At 52.3% G+C, this 23,253-nt stretch overlaps 1 protein-coding gene across 1 annotated transcript in view; it reads right to left on the bottom strand.

Annotated features, from left to right (window-relative positions):
• The window catches only part of ASS1 (argininosuccinate synthase 1), a 75,373-nt gene continuing 52,120 nt past the window's right edge, over positions 1-23,253 (bottom strand). Inside the window, exons 13-16 of the mRNA XM_044992327.1 lie at positions 18,712-18,843; positions 9,206-9,362; positions 2,011-2,076; positions 1-280 (exon numbers count right to left, since the gene is read on the bottom strand). Of these exons, the coding sequence (XP_044848262.1) occupies positions 226-280; positions 2,011-2,076; positions 9,206-9,362; positions 18,712-18,843 (410 nt within the window). The 3' untranslated portion in view covers positions 1-225. The remainder of the gene's footprint in view (positions 281-2,010; positions 2,077-9,205; positions 9,363-18,711; positions 18,844-23,253) is intronic.

Raw genomic sequence — 23,253 nt, 5'->3', positions numbered from 1 at the left:
TAAAGAAACAAAAAGCTGGGTTGTTTTAATTTCTTGTTTCCCTCCTCTCCTGCCTGACCTCTTTTTTTTTTATTCCATTTCACTTGCCGCCGAAGCCTTGTAACAAAGCCATCACCTCCACGCCGACTCCGGGAGCCACGTTACAATTATAAATTACCAACACAATTAGTGCGAGCGCTTCGAAAAAGCAGAAAGGGGAGTGAGAGCCCCACGCGCTATTGATTGCTATTCATTCTGCTTTGCTGCGACCTTGCTCTGAAGACGATGATATTCCTTTAGCCTGTAAACCAGATTAAAAAAAAATTAATTGTAAATTAACAGGAATAACACACATTTCGATTCAATTAATTTAGGCGGAATGAGGGGGTGTCGGGGCAAGCGTTTGTTAAGGCCTGTACAGTTTGATTTCATTTTTCCCTGCCCGCTAGTGTAATTAATTGATATTTGGGGGAGGGGGGGGGGATGGAACGTTGTGCATTATTGTGGAGAACAAAGCAGTTAACAGGCAATGGGAAAAGAAAGAACCCATTATGTAAATACGGTGTGTTTCACAGCATTCAAGGGGATCCACAGGGCCCCGGAGATAAGTAAAATACAGAGACGGGAGGTAAATAGCCAAGGCTCCTGTTCCTGAGATGCTCTGTAATCGCTCATGCAGGCCATGTGGTCCAGGTTAGGCTGGAGGCACTTGAGTGACCTCTGAGGGCGTAGCGATGAGCGGGCGATTTTCTTCCTGCCCATGGTCTCATCTACGGCCTGCCAGGGCAGCTCGGCTTCCAAGGAAGTCAGGCTCTGTTCCCCTTTTAACTCGGCATTGGATGTGGGGGGTTGGTGTCATACACCACCTGGTGTGTCTTGGGCCATGTCTACACTGCAATCGGATCGCTTCACTCACCTCCAGCAGGCTATGTCTGTACTGCAGCTGGAGGGGTGACTGCAATGCGGCTTAGCTTACCTGGGCTACCTTTGCTGTAGCTAGCACAGCTAAGGCTAGCAGTGAAAATGAGGTGGCCCAGACTCCAGCCTGGGCTAGCAACCTGAGTACACACCCAGGGGGACCAAGTGGGCTTGTGCGGCCCAGGCTGCTTCACCTTCCCTGCTATTTTAATCTGTGCTAAAGCGAGTGCAGGTATGCGCACCTGAGCTGCAGTCATGTCACCAATGGCAGTGTGGACACAGCCTCAGTCCCAGCTGGCTAGAGGTGAGTGAAGTGGACTCTAAGGTGTTGGCTGACTCGGCTAGCAGCAGTCATTGGTCTGTGTGTGTGTCCCAGTGCTAACCCTCGCGGGTAGACAAGGGCAAACCAGGGTTTGCACCAGTTGAGCTAACGGGGGTTAAACCCCAAATACAAGCGGGGGCAAACCCCGATTAGCTCGCCTGGGCAGAGCTGTGACTTGTGCCAGGGTAAATGGTACCCGCAGGCGGGGTTTGCATCAGGACAGCTAGCCCAAAGGCTTGAGCGCACCAGACACAAGGCCTCAGGGCGTGCAAGCCCCACACAGGAAATGCCTCCTGCAAACCCAAAATTGGAGACAGCGGGGGCAGCTCCTAGGAAGGGTGAACGCGGGGCCAAATGGGGCCCAGAGAGTGATACAGCCAGGCTGCTGCTCTCTCTCCAGCACCTGATTAAGGAGAACAAGCCAGTTTTCATTCCTGCGCCGAGAGCTAACTAGTTCCCATGTAGCTAAGTCTTTGGAACTAGGGCTCTCAGGAGACAGCTAGTGGGGGGCAGATATGCCAGCGGCTCATGCAGGGAGGGGGATCACAGTCCTTGGCGGAACAAGCCACATACCGCCTCCCCACTGCCAGGGAAACCCTGGCTGATCTTTGACCTATGCTCCCAATGTCTCCTGCCTCCCTGGGAGGGTTCTTGGCTGGGAATGGGAGAGAGAAACTCTCCATGCACCAGCGTCTGCAGGGGTCTCTGGCACGCTACCAAGCCCGCTCCAGCGGCTCAGCGCACGCTGGGCCCACCTGGAAATGGGATGTCCACGCTGGGGCTATACGAACCTAAGGGAGTTGATGTTGATGAATCCAGTAGCATCAGAGGGCTCGTAGTCACCTTGTACGTTCATACTGCAAAAAGCAGGGGTGGGGGGAGAGGAAAACAGACCGTTAAAGATCAGGACACCTCTGGCTCGGCAAAGGCAATCAGAAAGAGGAGCTGAAAACCGCACGAGGCTGCCTTTTATCTCCGCCGCCCAGGGAGTGATGCAAACTGCCAAACGCCAGGGTCGACACCTACATAAGTGACCTGATTTTCAATCTACCATTCTTATCTGGTCCCTGTCAGCGTAGCACGCACAGCTCAGACACTTGTAACGTAGCATCCCCACCGTGCAGGCCCTGAGAGGCTGAGCGACTTCCTGCAGGTCACAGAGGAAACCTATGGCGGAGCAGGGAATTGAACTCAGGCCTATCAGCTAATGACTTAACTCCTGGCCTCTTCGGTCTGCGCTGAGCGCTCCCGCTTGCTAGCGGTGCCAACGGGAGTGGTGGGTACGTAGCACTGCGAAAACGACCAACTCCCTGGTTCAAGGCTCTTCTGTCGAGATTTAGGTGCCTGGTTTTTCCACACACCTCCCACCTGGTGGATACAGAACCTCTTTGAAGCAAGGATACCAGGCAGAATTCTCCTTCAGAGCAAGCCATGAGCAGGGCCGAGGGCCAACATCACCTCATCCCGATGGGGTAGGGGAAACATTATTGGCCCTGCTTGTCAGACAGGGAAACTGAGGCAGAAGTATCCCAAATGAAGAAATGCGTGTTTCCCTCAACGTGCATCTAAGTAGTAAATGGGATCCACGAGACAGCAGGGCAAAGAGATGGCAGGAGACAAAGAAAATTTGCATTTCAGCAAACATGGGTGAGAAGAAAGAACACAGAGCCTCCTTCACCACCGGACTCCAGGTTGCCTTTTTTGTTGTTTGAATAAACTTTGCTTTGAAGGGTAATCCTCGGAAGAATCCTTTTATCTCCTTCAAGGGTAACTGGACTATAAAAGAAAGGGGCAGAAAGCCCCAAGTACATTCTCTCTCTCTCGCTCTCTCTCAACAAAGGAATCAGCCATTTCACCTGAGAATTTGGTCAGCCATTTGCTGACAGGCTCCTGGGGTCAGAGCTGCTGGACAAGGACTACGGCTGTCCAGACCCTCAGGGTGTGACCTGCATGCTGGTAGGCTGTTGTAGAGCAGCCCAGATTGGAAGCTAGAACAGCAAAGCATTGTGAGGCACCCAAGGTTGTGGGGCAGGCGGTGACACAACTGCTCACTGGTCTGGATTGCACCCGAGTGTGACAGCTTAGGAGAAGGTCATGTGAGAAAGTATTAAAAGCCTTACTAAAGTAGGGCTATACCACAGCTACTGCTTGTTACCTTGTTAAAGGACCCCTGGCATGGGTAGCTCCTGTGAGGATCACCCCCCTTTGCCATCTTATTTCTGGTATGAGAAGAACCCTCTCAAAACAACCCATTCCCCTCCCTGACCCTGGCGGAGAGAGTTATCAGAAGGCTGATGGGTGATCTGGAAGGGGACCCAGAAGATCGGGAGGAGTGTCTCCAGGTGCCTCAGTTTCCCCACCTGTCCAATGGCTTGAAATAGCCGTTGACTATTTAGGTGGTCAGGTTTGGGACTGTCTCTTAGTGTGCATATGTACAGTGACAGGCATGATCAGGCTCTGCTTTCGTTTGGGGTCTGTGCAGCGTCGGGCACAGTGAGGGCACCAATCTCAGTAAGTACCTGGCACAAGGAGCACCCGTTGGTGATGGGCATCTCTGCAATGCCTGGCACAATGGGGGGCCCTGAGCTCAGTCGGGGTTTTTCGCCTTCCTCTGCAGCATGGGGCACGAGTCACTTGCTGGAGGATTCTCTGAAGCTTGAGGTCTTCAAACCACAATTTGAGGACTTCAATAACTCAGACATAGGTTAGGGGTTTGTTACAGGGGCGGGTTGGTGGGTGAGATTCTGTTGCCTGCGTTGTGCAGGAGGTAAGACTAGATGATCATAATGGTCCCTTCTGACCTTAAAGTCTATGAGACGCTCTTAGGGTGGTTTGACATGATTTGTTCTTGACAGAGACATACACAAGCACACATACAGTAAATACAAGTTTGCACCTCCTAAGCATGTATTTATGCACATGCATCACACAAGTGTCTAACTGTGCACGTGCAATGCACGTGTGACAAGAAAACCTGGGCCCTTAGCCTGGGCCTCACCCAGTAGAACACAGCAAGTCTCATTATTCTGAGAGTCCTCTGGAGGGGAATCCTTCCCCTTCCTCCCGGACACTGACTTTTCCTGCACTGTCTGGAGTTGCTGGATGGTCTTGATGGAGGTGGATGCTCTTGAGCCTTCTGGAATTAGTAAAATGGAGCTGCAGGTAATCCCTGGCTCCTTCCCAGCCTCCCATGGAAAACCAGCCCAGGCCTGAGCCTCCTTCTGAGGCAGCACCTCCCTGAACCATTTACCAATGCAACTGCCATGTGCTCCACGATCCATCACCAGGAACAGAGGCTCTGAAGCTCCACAAAGAGAGAACAGCTTCAGCCCCACAGGAATTCAAATCCAACTGAGTAAAGAGCTCTGCCTTGTGCTGCCCCTCTGGTGGGTGCTCACCAAAAAGCACCTCCCATCATGGTGGCTTAGGATATGGCCCTTTGTTGGGCTGAGTAAATTCAAATTAATTATAGAGCAAAGGGAAGGGGGGACCCCCACACAACGTTTACTGCCCCAAGGTCTCTGACTCAACCTTTCCCTTCTCCCTCCCTGGTAACCTTCTTCCATGTCTTGAAAAACAGGCACAATTTACTCGGCCATGTGACTGGCAGGAGGCCCCTCACCTTGAGTCACGCACTTTAAACACAACCCTTTTAACCAAATGGTGGGGGGAGAGAGGGGGGCACAGTAGGTGGCCTTTTCCTCATCTGAAGTTTCCTCCTTACACGCTCCGGCCATGAGCCCTTGTCCCTCACTGACAGAAACAACATCCTCATTTTCTACCAATATGGCCCTAAATGCTAATCACTCCTCCCTCTCCGCAGCCTGCATCCCCACAGCTTGGTCTGCAGCTCCCTCTTCCCAGCTTCTCTTCCCACCGTCCCTCTCCTCCGCCACCGCCCCGTCTGTCTCGATCTCTCCCGCCTCTCTCCTCCGCCACCGCCCCGTCTGGCTCGATCTCTCCCGCCTCTCTCCTCCGCCACCGCCCCGTCTGTCTCGATCTCTCCCGCCTCTCTCCTCCGCCACCGCCCCGTCTGGCTCGATCTCTCCCGCCTCTCTCCTCCGCCACCGCCTCGTCTGGCTCGATCTCTCCCGCCTCTCTCCTCCGCCACCGCCCCGTCTGTCTCTCTCCCCCTCAATCTTCTTTCTCTCACACAGACACACACCGACCATGCTCCTGTTTTCCTTTCTAACCACGCCAAGCCTGGCAGGTTCCCATCTCTCCATCCAGTCCTCGACATTCCCGTCCCACTGCTACTCAGGGAGGTTTCATGCTGAAGGGACTGGCAGCTTCCGTAGAGCGCCCTCACTAGACAGCACTAAAAACTAGAGGTCGGACAGCACGACAGCAGAGTTCAAAGACCGAGATTTGTCCAGGCTGGGGTTCCCCGCACACCAGGCACACCCCAAGGCCTTGTCTGCAGCAGGGATCCCTGGGAAATCAGGCGTGCTTGCACTAGCACTAGTGGGAGCACTTAGTGTAGACCAGGTGGAGGGGGTTTCACCGTGCACTCCTAGCCCTGCCCCAAGCAGGGTTCGCTAACAGTGGTAAAGATGCCCGAGCCCTGTGTGCACTAGTGCGCTCCCTGGCACAGCGGCATCGGTGCTGGCACAACTAGCACCAACCTAGGGCACGAGGGTCAGGTCCCTGTGCTAACTTGACCATAATGCCTGTTGATGCCACCACAAGTGTGGCTGAGCTAGGACTGAAAACCAGGCCCAGGAGACACAGCCATACCCTCGCCTGGTGCAAAGGGGTGAAGCGCCAAATGAAGGCAATGAAACAAGGCCCACGTAAACCAGCTGGGATCTGGCCCATCGCCTACCATGGGGCTGCCGCCGACTTACCCCAGCTCGGGATCTAGCCCAGGTTTTTTTTTATCCTTGCCCTTTAACGCCACAATATTAAATTTAAAAATCCCCCAACCACCTCCAATCACAACAGCCAAGAAAACAAATCCCAACCCAGCTAGCTTCCTGTTTCCTGCCGTCCCCCCAAAAACACGGCTCATTTCTCAGAAACTGCAAACCTTAAAAAAAAAAAAAAGAGTTTACAATGATTTTACCTCCCCTGACGGGCTACAGAAAAACCTCTGTGCTTTTATTTTTGCTCATTCAAGTGGTTCTGACCTGCTCTATAATTACGTTACTTTCTACCTACTGTGCAGAGGCATTTCCACGCGGTTCTACCTCTCACAGCTTTCTCTCGGGTTCCTGTGACGCCGTCACTCAAAGGCTTTCAAACCAGCGATGTAGAAATCAAAAAGAAAAGGAAAACGCTTGACGACGCAGTGAGAATAAGTGCCCCTGCTTTTCTCTCCCTCTCTCTTTTTCTCTGTCCCACCCCCCTCCATCCGTTATTTTTTCTTCCCCTTTTTTTTAAAAAATATATTTTATTCATTTAATCTCTACGACTGAGAACGCAAGGCATAATGAAGGGTTGGGATGGATTATTAGGAGCTGTTGATTTCGAGGGGGAGGGAAGGAATAATGCCAGAGAAGAGAAAGAGAGAAGATAATTTGACATTTACTCCGACTGTTCTAAACTGGTGCAGGGGTATTTATGGCTTATAAAGTGTTTAGAGAGATTGAAAGGAGCTGGGGGGGGGGGGAGGAGGAGGAGGGAGAGAGAGATGACAACATAAAGAAAAGGAAAAGTGTAAAAAAAAAAATATATCGACTTCAAAACAAAAAACTCGCGCTTTAATTTTATACTCGGCTGGGGAGTTAAAGCCAGGCCTCTCGCAGCTGCATGTGTTAGTACCAACTCAGATGGCATCCTAGGGGGCCCTTGGACCCCATATATGCCACCCAAATGCCTTGTTTTAAATCCCTGATCCTGCCCCCCTCCCTCTGCCACGCAGCCTGGATCCCCAGCTATCCTCGAGGCAGCCTCGGGTGGCAGGAATTGGGCGAGAGCTTCCCAGCAGAGCTCTCAGGGAGCTGCAGCCCTTGTGTGTACTCATGGCGTGGCCAGCAAGGCAATGCAGTGAGTGTCGCCTTCCCGGGAACAGTGGAAAGGGCTGGGGACACAAAGGAAAGGCCCCTCCAGCTTCGCGCCTGGCTTCTGCACTCCATGGGGCTATGCCAGGCTGGCTGACTAAAGGGATTTGTAATGCAGTGGCCTGACCCTGGTAGGTCTGTTACCAAAGCTAGAGGGGTGAAGGTGTCATCCCCACTACTCCCCATCTCCCACTGGTTTCTAACACGCCACTGCCACAGTATCCAACTGTCAATAATACCCCACCCTAACCTTGTGTGCCCCCTCAGAGCCTGGCATCAATATCACTCATGGGGCCGTGTCCCCTCAGAGCCTGGCATCAATATCGCTCATGGGACCCTGTGCCCCCTCAGAGCCTGGCATCAATATCACTCATGGGGCCGTGTCCCCTCAGAGCCTGGCATCAATATCGCTCATGGGACCCTGTGCCCCCTCAGAGCCTGGCATCAATATCACTCATGGGACCCTGTGCCCCCTCAGAGCCTGGCATCAATATCACTCATGGGGCCCTGTGTCTCCTCAGAGCCTGGCATCAATATCACTCATGGGGCCCTGTGTCTCCTCAGAGCCTGGCATCAATATCACTCATGGGACCCTGTGCCCCCTCAGAGCCTGGCATCAATATCACTCATGGGACCCTGTGTCCCCTCAGAGCCTGGCATCAATATCACTCATGGGACCCTGTGCCCCCTCAGAGCCTGGCATCAATATCACTCATGGGACCCTGTGTCCCCTCAGAGCCTGGCATCAATATCACTCATGGGGCCCTGTGTCCCCTCAGAGCCTGGCATCAATATCACTCATGGGGCCGTGTCCCCTCAGAGCCTGGCATCAATATCGCTCATGGGACCCTGTGCCCCCTCAGAGCCTGGCATCAATATCACTCATGGGACCCTGTGTCCCCTCAGAGCCTGGCATCAATATCACTCATGGGACCCTGTGTCCCCTCAGAGCCTGGCATCAATATCGCTCATGGGACCCTGTGCCCCCTCAGAGCCTGGCATCAATATCACTCATGGGGCCCTGTGCCCCCTCAGAGCCTGGCATCAATATCACTCATGGGACCCTGTGTCCCCGCAGAGCCTGGCATCAATATCACTCATGGGGCCCTGTGCCCCCTCAGAGCCTGGCATCAATATCACTCATGGGACCCTGTGTCCCCTCAGAGCCTGGCATCAATATCGCATGCCCTGCACCCTGCGTCCCCTGACAGCCTGGCATCAATATCATCCCTGCACCCTCCCCTGCACCCTCTCAGAGCATGGCCTCAATATTGCCCCTGCTCCACTCTGTGCCCCCTCAGAGAGGGGCATTAACATCAGCCCCTGCCCACCTGTGACCCACTGAAGCTGAGTGGGTGCATGGTCCATTGGAGAGCTCAGAACTGTGTCTACAGGACCACACTGGCTCAGTCATTAGGGGGAGCAGGACACGGGGGGCATGGAGCCAGCCTGCAGATCCAGGCCCATCCTGGAAAGGGCACCTCGACGGCCGAGGCATCAGGCACGGAACGGCTGTGAGTAACGGAGAGAATTGCTTATGGGGGTATGAGCCTGCTTTGGGTACCAGAGTGCCCTGGGGGCACCAGGCACAGACTGTCACCCCCCCCCATCCATCAGCTTGAGCAGGGCATGAAGACAGGAGTCCCGATCACCGACCCTGTGTGGCAGCAGCTACCACTACCACAGTGGGCATTTTCCCCCACCCCGGCACCCACAGCCCCACTGGGCGCGGTTATCTCAGAGACGAACCCGCTAGGGCACCAGGACCCACCATTCCTATGCTCTGGGGAGCTCAGAATCTGGGTCTCAAGTCTGCAGCTAGGACCCAGCTCCACCTTAACGAACACCCAGGCTTGCGGAGAGCCAGCAGGACAGGAAAGGACGGAGGAGAGACCCCCCACACCTTGGCAGAGTTGCCTCCCCCAGAGCCCCAGCTCCTTCTGATACGTGCACTGAGGGGGAGGCTCCCCAGCTGGCCACTCACCTCACAAGCTCCTGATTGTACAGTGACCGCGGGGACTCTCTGCCCAGGATGTAGACCTGGCCCTTGAGGGCAGACACCCGCACCTTCCCTTCCACCATCTCCTGGGACTTGCTGATGCAATGGCGGACGTAGTCGCACTCCGGGCTGTACCAGAAACCTGTGGAAAGAGGGAGAACGGAGAGCCGGGCTCAGTCCATGCTGCGGCCAACAACCACCTTCCTTCCTCGGCGTCTCAGAGGAAAAATGCAGAGAGCTAGTTTGAGTGGCAGTGCCGAGACTCTCTGGGCACCAGCCGATAGTGCTCCGACACTGTAAAGCCGGGGAGGAGAACTCTATGCTAGTCACTAGTTCATCCTGCTGTGGAGGAAACACAGTCCGGTAGCTAGAACAGGGGACTGGGAGCTGGGACTCCTGGGATCTACTTTGGGGGGGCCACTGACTCATGAGTCCACGAGCACATCACTTCACTGCTCTGTGCCTCAGTTTCCCCCCTTTCACAATTAGACTAATAAAATCGACCCCATAAAGGGGGCTACGAAGATTCCTTATTAAAGCCTCTAAAATGCATCATGGTCCTTGTCTGGAAGGTGCCTGGCAGGGTAAAGTATTCTTATCGAATGCACCCAAAAAGGAGCAACAAGAGGAGGGTCACCTGGAGACAGACAGACAGACACTCTTCTTGCAGCAGATGGTAAATGCTTTCCCGTGACCAACCGATAGCACCACAGTTCCCTTGTAGCCAAGCGGGATGGGAGCAGCACACATAGGATGGGTGCAGAGGGCCAGGAAGGGAATCGAAACGGGTGGCCTTTTGGGAAGGCCAGGCGAGTTCCTTGGAGTGGGGAGAGAAGGGAAGGGTGGGTGATTGGGTGCGGGGTGACATGGAGATGGTGGAATTGGGAGCAATGCTTCAAAGGGTTAATCCGAGAAGGGGCACAATACATCTCTGTGCATAGACAGGAACCCACAGCCGTTTCCAGTGGTCACTACCCCCACCCCACCCCGACATGGATAGCTGATCACCCCCACTCAGAACACCCTTTCTGCTCTGGAACAGATACTCCTCGACAATGGACATGTGGAGAGGTTACTTCAAAGCCTGCCCCACCAACGGCTGGGCCACTGGAGCCTGGCCAGCTCCCATCCCCTTTATCTCTGAGCCCAGCAGGATCCCGGCAGACCAGACAGCTCCAGTAAGATAACACAGGCAGGGGCCTGATCAGGCAGGAGGATCAGGGCCCATATGTCCTGTGCCTGCTCTCAGGTAGGCTCAGCTGCCCCGGGCCCACGTCTCTGCTTTCCTCTGCTGTCCATGGAGTGATGCTACAGGCACATCTGTCTGAGACTTGACTGTCACAGGCACTCTCGCCCCTCTCCTTGGGGACTCGCATCATTCTCTGCAGTCCCCTGAAAGCTGCCAGGGAAATTTTAGTCTCTCCTCTTAGCAGATTTCCCAGGAATGAATGGAAACGGGCTGGGCCAGGGCGTTGTGTTCTCTCCCTCCGTGCTGTTCACACTGCGGGGTGGACAACTCAGGCGCCCCGCTGTTCTCTGTCTTATCTGCAGTAGTGTGAACTCCCCCGACCTGTCTGGTCAGCCTCCCTCAATCCTGAGCCACCGGGGTGCCTCCAGAACCGAGGAGGCGATTCAGTCTCCGGGGCCTCTCTTGGGGCTGCCCCGTCGGCTTTGGACACGACTCCGCTATAAACTGGGTTCAGACCCACCAAACTCATTTCTCAGGAGCCACCGGCCAGCGGTCAAATGGGAATGCTTTTGGCCACAACTGACTTGGGTCGGATTTGAACAGGCGACCTGGAGATGAAAGTCTAGGTAGGTCTCTTTACTACCAGTCATGATGGCCACCAGCTCCTAGGGCGGCATCATCAAGTCAGTTCTGTTTTCATGCAGGAGTCCTGGGGTTGATTGCAGGACCGAGGCTTTTGCTCCCAGGGGCTGGGAGAGTGAAAGAGGTATTCGGGCTCTTGGGGGCAAAGAAGAGGGTACATAGCACACAGGGCCACGTAGGAGCTCAGAAGGACGTCCCATCAAAGCCTACTTGATGGAGGGAAAGTATGTGGGGTGAAGCTTTGGATGAGTTAATCCATTCTCAGCTTGCTAAAGAAAATGGTTTTCACTCTTAGGCCTGGTCTTGGAGGGGGAGGGGGGGGAAAAATCTAAGATCTAAGATACGCAACTTCAGCAATGAGAATAGCGTAGCTGAAGTCGACGTATCTTACATCGACTTAGAATCACTTACTTCGTGGCCTCGCGGCACAGGATCGATGTCCGCGGCTCCCCCGTCGACTTTGCTTCCGTCTCTCGCCGAGCTGGAGTTCAGCAGTCGACGGGAGAGCGTCTACGCTACACGCGATAAATCGATCCCCGATCGATCGATCGCTACCCGCCGATCCGGCAGGTAGTGTAGACGTACCCTTAGAGTCTCATCTCCAAGGCTGCAGCTCAGGGCAGTGTCCAGCAAACTGCAGGACTTTAAGCCTAGGTCTGAACCAAGCCCTGGTTTTTGGGTGGCTCGTGATCACAACCTGACGACCAGTAGAGCGGCCTTTGTGAACGCGTGGCCAGTTCCGGAAGAGGAGACAGCAGCAGGAAGAAACCACCACTAGGAGCGTCCTCATGCCCTGCCCCACTGCTTGTCAGCGGCATTCTGAAGGGCACCGTGCAAAAAGGTGACCTGGGAATGAGACTCTGTGGCATGCACAGCGCAGAAACGCAGGGTAAGGACGGGTTGTAGACGGCCTGGCTTGGGAGTTGCACAGGATGATATGGGGAGGATTAGTGCCAGGCAGGGTTTGGGACAGCATGGCATTGTGGGTTTGGGATGGGGCAGCTTGGCATGGCTCAGGGTGACCCAGCAGCATTTGGTGCTGCATGGTTTATCATGACACTGTGGGGTCTGGATGGAATCTGAATACCGCAGAGAAGAAAGCGCTCCAGTCCGCCTGCTACTCCACGGGCCAACTCTCGCTGGAGAACGAACACGTGCTCCTGCTCCGTCTCCTCTCCCAGGTGCTGGGCTGCCCTGTGGCTGGCTGGCAAGTGGGCACGGGGGCTCCTCAAATGGAGACAGTGTCCATAGCCCAGAGCCCGGCACCTGTGTGCCTCTCTGCACTCCTGCCGATGGGGAGAGCCTCGGGTCCTGCCCGCCTGCCATTCCTGTGCGCTGTCCTGTCACTAAGTGAGCTAATTAGCCCATTAAGCCCCCTGAGACCTAGAATAAAGACAGGGAGATGGGGAGAGAGATAGTGGGAGAAAGAAAGATTCTATTTAAGCATCTTCAGTGATCCAGAAGTTTTATCTCTTTAATCTTTCTCTGTGCTACCGCACAGGTGCCCTCTCAGCTTTCCTTTCCCAGCTGGTCTTTGGGGACTCAGGGTGGAAGCCATTCAGGAAACAAAAAGTACTTTTTCTCCTCCTTCTTGGCCTCAGAATTGGGTCGGATCAATTCAGCCAGAGCAGTGGCCACTCTATAAACACCATGAGTCAGGGTACCATCCTCCCCCCTGCACCGAGACTCCCCGGACACCGCTCAGACGTTTGTCAGTAGTTAGCAGATTTCTCCTGAGATATGGATTTAGGGAAGGGCTGGGAGCTGGAGATATTCCTCCTGGTCTGTTACTGGCCAGTCATCACAAAGGTGTGGCGCGTGTCTCCGGGACAGGCTGACGTTAATACATCTCCATTAGTTATCCTGCAGCGGGGACATGCATGCTCCGATATGGCTATTCCCCCTTCTCCTGCCTGCTGTCCGACACGTTTAGTCTCGAGGAGCAGGAATCCCAAATCTTGCTGCATTTGCAGCGTTGCTCTGGCTGTCACTAGCTGACTGACGGCCCGTACTGCACCAGCACCCCTTGTGGCACCCCAGTGATGAGCAGTCCAGGAACAGCTTTGTTCCTCCACCCAGCTTTCTTGGGTAACAGTATTTTGGTCTGTTTATCCCGCACAAATCACAGACAGACAGACCTGCAACCGTCCCACTGGGGTAGGAGTCTGTCAGATCTCACAAGCTAAGCAGGGCTGAGTACTTGGATGAAATGGAGACATCCCGAGTGCTGTAGGAGTTGGTACTGGTCGTTGGATTGGTGGCTCTCCTCTCTCTGGGTCAGTCCGGAACCAAGACCCAGACTGCTGTACTTCTGAAGATGCCATCTTTGCGCTGAGCTGTGAAAGCAAGGTTCTGACCACGTCTTATTGGTAATGACGCCATGCACCCTTCCTAAGAGAGGGTATAAATCTTGGGGCTTGGGCCAAGTCTTTCCGACGTGGATAGTTGCATTCTGCCTTCCTCAGTTCCCCTTGCAGTTTCAGTGAGGTGCAGGGTTCTTTGTCAGTTCTTGTCTTAGATGGTTCAGCAGTGTTGCCATGAGCCATTAGCCAGATGAAAGGGGCCGCTGCACGGATACCAAGCAGCACAATGAGGCTGGAAGTGCGGCTGCAAGAAAATAAACTTTTTCTTTTGACAAATACAGTTAAAGCTCCTGAAATTTGAGGACAATTTAGGGTGTTTGTTCTTCCCCGGTAATGGAGAAAAAACATTAAATCCAAGACACATTAAAATAATAACCAGCTACTTAAATACTGAATCTGACATCTCCAGGTGTGAGGCGCCCCCCCCACCTCCCTCCCCCCCACTGCAAACAAATTCCCCAGTGGAAGTGATCCGTCTTAATAGCCTTCTCACTTTGTAACTGCACTCCAGCTCTAATCATTTCAATCTGATGGCGCAAACAAGGTCTGTGGGAGACAATGGCATTTAAACACCTGGCCGTACCTGGCAGGGAGAGGGGAGCTGCAAACTGGAGAAATCTGTTGCAAAGTCACCTTCCCACAATGGACTCAATGGGGGGTGGGGTGGGAGGGAGATAAACACTAAGTCTCTGAATTTCAGAGCCTAGTTACAATAATTAGGTGTTAAAGAAAGACGGCAGAGCATGAAAGCCAGGCCTCCAGCACCCTCCCTCAGCTGGGGGGTAACCTCATACGTGCAATATGGTAATGCTGCTTTCATGCCCTTTATTCCAGGCTGGATTATTTACCGTGTTCACGCTCTGCTAATCTAGGCTTAGCCTCCCCGATTCTGTCCTGACTGGTCTGAGTTCCCATAGGCCTGATTTAACCCAGACCAAAAAATGGTCTCTAGAGCAGGGGGTCTCAACTGTTTTCTTTCTGAGGCCCCCGCAACATGTTATAAAAACTCCACGGCCCACCTCTGCCACAAGAGCTGGTTTTCGGCATATAAAAGTCAGGGCCGGTGTTAGGGGGTAGCAAGCAGGGCTTGCTGCTACCTGGCAGGCTGCCCCAAAACTGCAGGCCAAGGAAGCCCCGGCTGCCAGGAAGCTAGGTGGGTAAGCTGGCAGGGAGCCAGGAAGGCTCCATTGGAACATCAGCGAAACGGATCTGTTTTCAAACATTTCATTTCGACCCATTGGCAAATGCCAAAGAAAAAATGTCTTGGGAATTTTTGCAGCCAGCTCTATGTTTTACACATGTGCAACCACCATTAAAATGCAACTTGCAAAGAACCTTATCTCTGCCCCTGGAGCGCCACCAACCCGAAAATCTTCCCTCATTTGTTCCTTCTGTGCTACACGAAGGATTCTCCGTAACTTTATTCACACTTTCCACAATCATGCCTTCAACTTTGCTGCTCTGGCCCCTTCGCTAGCATTAACCTAAAACACCACCATTGGTTTCTAGCACAATTTAGCTAGCATGGGTCTCGGGGAAAAAAAGAGTTTGAACAGATCTTCAGCTGGTGTGAACTGGGGTAGGATCAAACTGATTGACACCAGTGGGGGGTCAGATCCCTTCCCATCTGTGGTAAGGAAAACCATGACTAGAGCCCTGCCTGGTTGATGCTAGCACATACGGAAAAGGTAACTAAGAAACCCACCGGTGTTCATGTCGAAATCTCTCCATGCCTGAGCAGGTTGCTGCCTCCAGATAAAGCAGCTTGGTGAATATCTCAACCGTTATGGAAAGGTTACTAGCTAAAAAGGTAATTATTAGTTTCAATTTTCTTTTCTAACAGCTGGTTTGGAGAAAGCCTGGCTGTCGGATGCACAGTCAGGAAGGTTCATTTCTGCAGAAAAGCCAACAAGAACCCCAGCATTTTATTTTCTGGCCTGACAGCATTTCAGATGAGCTACACAAAAGCCCCTTCCACTTATGGGGGGAGAAAAAAAAACCCACCCCAGATTTCTCCAAGCAGCTTTTTAATCCCATGGCTTCACAATAACTTGAGTCGTTAGAAATAAACAACTCTCTCGCCCATTTCTTTTTTCAAACCTAAGGAAAGTGAAATCAAAATAACCAGGGACAGATGCTGCAGCAGAAAGAAAATTAAAAGAATGGAGGTGGGGAAGATTTCAAGAGTTTCTTTCCTTCTGAATGGTACAGGGAGATCCAGACATACTGCACCCTCTCATGCCACCACACAGGAGCTGTTGCTACTCTCTACTGTCTGCTTAGGCCTATGAACCACTAAAACCTTCAAAATAGGGGTTAAGCAGAGTGTAGGCCTCTGCCCAGGGGTGAATTTCACCCCATGATTGTATGCATTTCTGGAGACCAGGAAACAGACTGGATATCTCAAGGAGGAGGAGGGAAGAGAGGAAGGAGACAAGAACACAGGAACACGAGGCAGGCTTGGGCATCTCTCTTTGGATCGTGGATGGAGGGAAACCAGCCTTGCCAAATCTTGCTTTCTTAAAGCCCCAGCTCCTGGAGTCATGTTATTTCATGGGAATCTGACGATTGTAAAGAAAAGCTTGGAACGTGACCTAAAGGCTCAGAAACTAGACGACAAATAAAAAGCACCCAATGCTTATTTAAAAAAAAAATACAATGATTTTTTGGGGCCTGACTCCTGGTTTGAATGTTGGGGTTGGTCACCTGGGAAAGAGAGAGTCAAAGTCCCCCTCTGAGGATGGGCTTAGAAACGAAAAATGGCCCAGGGCTGCTGCAGGGTCTTTCACAGTCCACTAATGCACTATTCTTGAGCGCTACATAACAAGATGGGCGGAGCTCATTACTACTGTAAAGCAGTGGGTCCTGCATGGTGTTTTGACTGTGCCCTCTAGTGGTTATGTTAGGTATAGTACTACTTGGTAAAGGAAACTGCCAGTTGGGCTTTGCTACCCAGAATCCTTGCCTGGAGGCTTGCTGGTAATGATCCACTGTGCTTCATTTTGTACTTTCCTGACACATCCAACCTTCAGCTGGCTTTTTTTTTTTTAAATTAATACAATATATCCCATGGGTGTGCAACACGTGGTCCCCTAGCTGGGGCTTCACAAAAGGGTGCATGTCCCAGCTGCCAGCTTATAGTAGCCACATGTGGATTTTTCAAGCATGGGAAAAAAACCCAAATCAATATCAGTTTTACAAGATTTAAAAATCAAAACTTGCACGCCTTAATTTAGTGCTAGCAACTGGCTCGGAGTTTATCCGCAGAATAAGCAGCGCGTGAGTGGCAACACCCCCTAGGCCACTCCCGTCTCCTCTAAAGCAACCGTCTCCACAATAAGAGAGGCATGCTCCCAGGGTATGGCCCACTCAATCACTGGCCTCGTTGACTCCAGCCCAGGTTGGTAACGACTGAAGCTTGCTACCATCTGATGTCTGCTCCACTTGGGGCCCGCTGTGGTGGTGGTGTGGTGTGTGCAAGTCTCCTAGGAACTGAACTCAGATCCATCAAGCTCATTTCATGGGGGGTGCAGAGCAGACATCAGGTGGTATCAAGCTTGGGTCATTTTCAACTTGGGCTGGAGTTGAACCAGTGACTTAGAAGTGAGGGGTTTCATGTCCTATTCTCCCCACTCCTGCTGCCCTTCTCAGGTGTTCCGATCAACAGCCCCACAGTCATAACCGCAGTGAACAGCACGACTGGCTGCATGACTGATCGGCTGAGTTATCTCAGATTTTGCAGTCCTCCCTCTCCCCAACAAGCAGCCGTTCAGAGCTGCCTTAAAGCCAAAAACTTTGTCTCTTGTTTTGTTGTGTTGCGTCTACCCAAACCAAATCCTAGATCACATAAAAATGCACAGTGCCCCATTGTGGGCTACACGCTGCATAGCACATTTCTGCAATCAGGAAGAAGCACAAGCAAAATGCTGAAGGGTTGGGTGACATGCACATTCTCCCTCTTCAAATCTGCTCATGCAGAAATGCTGCAAAATTCTGATCTGGAATGCGAACACCCTAGAGTTTGGGAGTTGTTTGGGATTGGAGCTGCTTTCGCACTGGGCCCAATTCCAGCAGACACCCCTCCGAAACATGAAACACAAACCGTGAGAACACCTCCACACAAGCACGTCACGCTTAACCACGGAGGGTTTCCGGGATCAGCTCATTGGTCCCACAAGGCCTGGATCCTGCCTCCAGCAGTGGCCAACACCTGATGCTTTAAAGGAAGGCACAAAACTCCCATAATGCATCCTGTCAATTGCACAGTGATGAACGTGGTGAGGAAGAGGGCAAATGGTGACTCTTCATGACCCCTGCAGGGAGATCGGTGTACACCCTGAGGTACGAGACCTGATTCCCCTTATTATCCTAGCTAGTATGGGGACAAATGGTCATGAAATTAACCAACCCTTTTAAACACTCAGCCACTTGCTGGCCTCCTGCAGCAGTGATGAATCTAGAGGATCACCCTTGTGGTCACTGAGAAGCCAAAAGAACGTTAGAGATGACCTGAGCTGCAAGATTCAGTGCTGGGTTTGAGCTTCCCTAAAATGTGGGGGTGTTCAGATCTGCACCTTTCCTCAATATGCGTGCATAACCCTAGGGCTCACTTACCTTCATGCTGTCCTGGTGGTATTCGTGGGTGGCAGACGCTGTGGTCATAAACCTACAAAACCATTCCCGCCATATCAGCCACCCTCGAGTTCAATGAAGCCACTCCATCGATCAAGTGGCTGGAGGGGCCCACGTAAGAGGGAATATTACAAGGGCTATTCTGGATAGCTTGGCTGCAAAATGACGGAAGAGGCACCTGTGTGGGGCGGGCGGGAGGAGAGAACAGGCTACAGCTGTCTGAAGTGTGTTAGCACCCAGGAGGAATTCTTTGGGGTGGGTCAAACTGGGGAACTGGCGCGAGGCTAGAAAACAGTGACGCCTTCCTAATTGTGAGCGCTACTGGCAGCCAGCGTCGGCTCCCAAGGGCAGTCATGGCCACCCCACAGGTTGGACCCTTTCATGTTACACTGGACAGAATGCTGTGCCCTGGGGACCAATCCTAGGCAGGGAGATGGAGTGGGTGACAGAACAGGTCTTTCCCCCATCTCTACAAAGGGCCTCAAATCCAGACCTAAATTTCCCAGCTTGGGCCCATCTCTGGTAAAGCCAGACCCATGTAACAAACACGCAGTGCCGGCTGCCTTTAGTAGTAATGGGGTTTGCATCATTATGGGGGGGGAGGGGTGCGAGGGGGAATCTGATTTTGTGGGAGGTAGGTCGGGGGAAGGGAGGACAGTACGTACCATTGTACACCAATTCTGAGAATTTCAAGGCGAGCCCCTGCTTGATTTTCCGCACCTCTCGGTCCATGGTGAAGGCCTCAATATCTAAATGAGCATGGTACAGGATGGTCCCTGCTGGGGTCTCGTAGATACCTAGCCATTTTTCCAGGCAGGGGAAAAAAAAAACAGAAAAAAAAAAAAAAAGAGAAAAACGAATGAGACCAAAACTGTCAGCAAATGACAAAAAATAATGACTTGGCTGACAGAAGGAGCCGTGCCTGAGCCCATTCAGTCCCAGCTTGCTGTAAAATGCATCTGTCATTATATTCATGCTGGGGCCGAGACAGTCCACTCCGCGCCTTGCGGAGAAAATGTCTAGATTCCCCTCTTTGAAGAGGCACTCTGACGAGGCGAAATGACAGGGTTTAGGAGCCGATCCCCCTGCCGATGCATGCCCACCGGTCTGCGGCTGAAAACCTGTAATTAAACGAGCGACGCGGGGCACAGGCACGGGGAGACGGGGGCCTGAAATACCCTCCGCTCCCCTCCAGCGTCAAAAAAAAAAAACACAACGAGAACCACACGTCAGCTGTGAAGAAATGAGGCTACCTGGGGTACTGGAGTGCAACCTCATTTGGGGCTGTCGACCCCCCCGCTCCTCTCCCGCCCCTTCCCCCCCCCCCCGTTCTGAATCGCGGCAGAGCTTCGGAAAACAGCCGCCACAAGAGAAGTTTAATTATTTTGATGACTGAGTGCTGTGGGGCTGAGCCGGTTGGGCATCTCTGGAGGCAGAGGCAGAAAAGCCAGCTTCCTTTGTTCCAGCCTCTCTCGGCTTGGTTTACACTGATTTATTTTTGGTTAAATTTGAACCATGCCACTACCCTCATTCACCTCCACATCACGCGTACGCGATGCCTGTGGATGAAGCATGTATCCATTGCCATGTGCCGGACACAGCAGGTAGGCACTCAGGCATATCCTGCAGTTACACACGCCTGCATGGTCAAGTGATACACACACCTCTTAATGTTTCAAGTGGCTCAAGTGGGATGGGCGATGTGACCTGGAGCACGGGGCCGCAGCGCCACTCGGATTTGGCCCATCCGCCCCTCCATAGACAGAGACAGGGTGTGTGTGGGGGGGGATGGGCGAAGTCCTCAGTGGTGCTGTGACCCCATGCACCAGGTCACAACACCATTCCGTTTCAGGGCCTGCTCAGACAGTGGACCCAGGTCAAAATGCTCCTTTTGCAGGACAGGGGCTTGAAGCATCAATGCGGGAGAGTCCCACAAAACCCAGGACTGTTGGGAAGTACATGCATGCACACACACACACACACACTCAGCAGGTCACACACAGCATGCGTGTTCATGAAGTGTGCACACACACACACACACACTGCATGCCCAATAAATATGCAGAATGCTCACACAGTAGGCTTAGCTACAAAGCACATACATGCAGAATGCATACCCTCAAAACACATAAGTCCATCAATAGCTATTAGCCAGGATGGGTAAGGAATGGTGTCCCTAGCCTCTGTTTGTCAGAGGGTGGAGAGAGATCACTTGATCATTACCTGTTAGGTTCACTCCCTCAGGGGCACCTGGCACTGGCCACTGTTGGCAGACAGGATACTGGGCTGGATGGACCTTTGGTCTGACCCAGTCTGGCCGTTCTTATGTACACCCATATCCCAGGGCGTACATACTCACAAAGAATGCCACCTGCTGTCTCCCCTCTCCATCCCCATATATCTAATATACAAGTGAAAACAGCTGTCTTGCACATACATTGTTTAACATTTTTGATCCTGGCAAACACAGCTAAAATACTGCTGTACAACCAGCAGGAAGAGCTCACATATTGTGTTTTGTTGGATCACACTACAAAAATAGATGCCTTTAAAAAAAAAAAAAAAAAAAGCAGCAACAGTGTTAAATTGTTGTGGCTCCAAAATCTACTTGAATGCAGACTACATCTTGAGGCGTGCCTCTGACTAATGCTGCGAACTAGAGAGGTATTTAAAATCAAGTGGGCGTGCTGCAGGCTTTAACAGCTTTACAGGTCAATCCAATACCGCACAGGGCTGCTTTCAGTTTCAGTAAAGAAAAATGTGGCAAAGTATTCATCTAACTGGAAAATTCAGCACAATCTAATGGGAGAATCTAACCCCCTGCAAAAAGGGCACAGGAACATGAAATGAACCAAAGAAGGAAAATGCCTTTGTCCAGGTTCGGGTACCTGAGAATGTTTGCTGCTCAGTAGATCCACAAGGGCTAAGGGGTCGAGGAACAATTTTAGACACAACGGACTTATCATGCCAGACTGGATCACTGGTTCAGAACATCCCATCAGGGACTGTCTTCTTGTTCTGATTTTTGTACAGTGCCCAGCACAACGGGGCCATGGTCCAGGTGTGCTCCTAGGTGCTCCAGTAACACATAATTAATAATAATATCCTGCTTCCAGCCGCAGATAATACTCAAGGCTTCAGAGCGAAGAGCAACCACCTCCATCACGCGCCTGACTGATGGGAGAGGGGAGGAGAGGAGATTCCTTCCTGACCCCCGTGGAGATCACATATATTCTGCCTACTTGGTGGGGCACGGATGACTAAGACAACTAGCAACTGATGAGTCTGCTGCAGCCTTGGGTAAGAGAGATGGGTCTTTTAGCTCAGGCAGTAGCAGCTCATGCATTAAGAGCTAAAGATCCCGGTTCAAGCCCCCTGCCGCTAGCCCAGCCAGGGTGTGGGCATCACAATCAGGTAAGGGTGGGGATTGCCCTTACCCTTGCTCACAGAGCAACCAGGCATTGAATTACCCAGCCCTGCCTATTAAAGGGAAGATGAGAGGAAGAAACCCCACTGACACTGAAAAGCCACGGCTAAAACGGACGTCTATCAACGGGACCAGACTGGAGCCGAAGTCATGCTCAATGGCAAGAGGAGGTGTCATTCAGTTACACCTCTCTGCAGGTGACCCGACCGGGGGAATCAATAGCTGCCTTCAGGCAAGTCAAGTGGGATTCTCACTGACTCAGTTTCTCCACCTGTACTATTCCTCTCCTCCCGTGATTAGTCTGGCTTGCCTATTTAGATGATAAGACAGTCTCTGAACTGAACTGCTCACTAGACAAGCATACAGCACCTAGAACAATAAGTACATTAGAACGGCCATACTGGGTCAGACCAAAGGTCCATCTAGCCCAGTATCCTGTCTTCCAACAGTGGCCAGTGCCAGGCACCCCAGAGGGAATGAACCGAACAGGGAACCATCAAGTGATCCATCCCCTGTCGCCCATTCCCAGCTCCTGGCAAACAGAGGCTAGGGACACCATCCCTGCCCATCCTGCCTAAAAGCCATTGATGGACCGATCCTCCATGAACTTATCTAGTTCTTTTTTTAACCCTTTATAGTCTTGGCCTTCGCAACATCCTCTGGCCAGGAGCTGGCGTAATGCACATAATAAAATAATGGCCTGGGGGCACTTACTGGTACATTAGACCCTCTGGAGAGGTGGACGTATTGGGCTTCAGAGAGACTGCGGCAAAGCAACTGCTCCAAACAGAACATTTGAAAGCAACACGTAACGCCAATAACACAATTAATATTCCTGCACCTTCGCTTAGAAGGTGTTAAAGTTAATTTGGACTGATCAAAAGCTTGGTTTTTGTGTCTCTTTCCCTCCCCCACCCACACTTCCCCTCCGCTCGCCGCAGGGGACGCAGAGCAGACGAGCACTGTCTGTCTGTTTCTTTATTATTTTTATTTGATTTGTGACAGAAATCTGATGCTAAAAGACTGCAGTTCCGAGCGCCTTTGACAGTCGGCGTATGAACCACTGCGCAAGGAGGGGAGAGAAGTGACAGCCAAGCTCCCAGCATTGCAATGGAGGAGACAAGAGACACCTTCAAAGTGACACTCACAGCGTCTCCAAGTGTCTATTTTCATCTCCCCGTGTTTACAGGAAAAAGACAGAGGTGTCAGCGATGCAGCCTGGCGGCGCTTCAATCACACCATAATTACTGCTGAGAAAGGGGATGTGGGGGGGAGGGAAAGTGGACGGGAAGAAGGGGAGAGGAACGGAGACAGCTGCTGCTTAAAATTTTCTAATTTGTAACCTCTACTGTCAGTTTACCGTGAACTGAACCGTTTAGCCATATTGACTGTGATCTGTCAATTTCAACAGGGATCAATATGCTGACATGCCCCGCCGGCTCCTGCCAAACCGAGTCCAAAAGGGAAAACGAGGGGGACACAAGATTGAAAGTGAGAACGCCCCCGCCCCAGCCTCCTGCGTGATGCACAAGCTCACACGCACAGCAGAGCTGGAGGGCCCCGGAGGTTTGACAGTACGCGCGTTAGGGCAGGGAAGTGTCTGCGCCAGCAGGGCCCGGAGCCGAGCTCACAGCAAGGAGGATACCACGGCTGGTGGCGGGGGGGATACTTAACGCCTCCACTCGTTACTAAGTTCATCCCTGACTGTGCAATCCCCTCAACGTTCTCGGGCATTACGATCCGGGGTGGGGGACGGTCCCCGCCGAGCTCTGTTCCCAAA

The sequence above is a fragment of the Mauremys mutica genome, chromosome 18, assembly GCF_020497125.1.
Source record: "Mauremys mutica isolate MM-2020 ecotype Southern chromosome 18, ASM2049712v1, whole genome shotgun sequence".
Classification (NCBI taxonomy): domain Eukaryota; kingdom Metazoa; phylum Chordata; order Testudines; family Geoemydidae; genus Mauremys; species Mauremys mutica.
The sequence above is the reverse complement of the archived record's forward strand: the minus strand, read 5'-3'. Positions and strand labels throughout refer to the sequence as shown.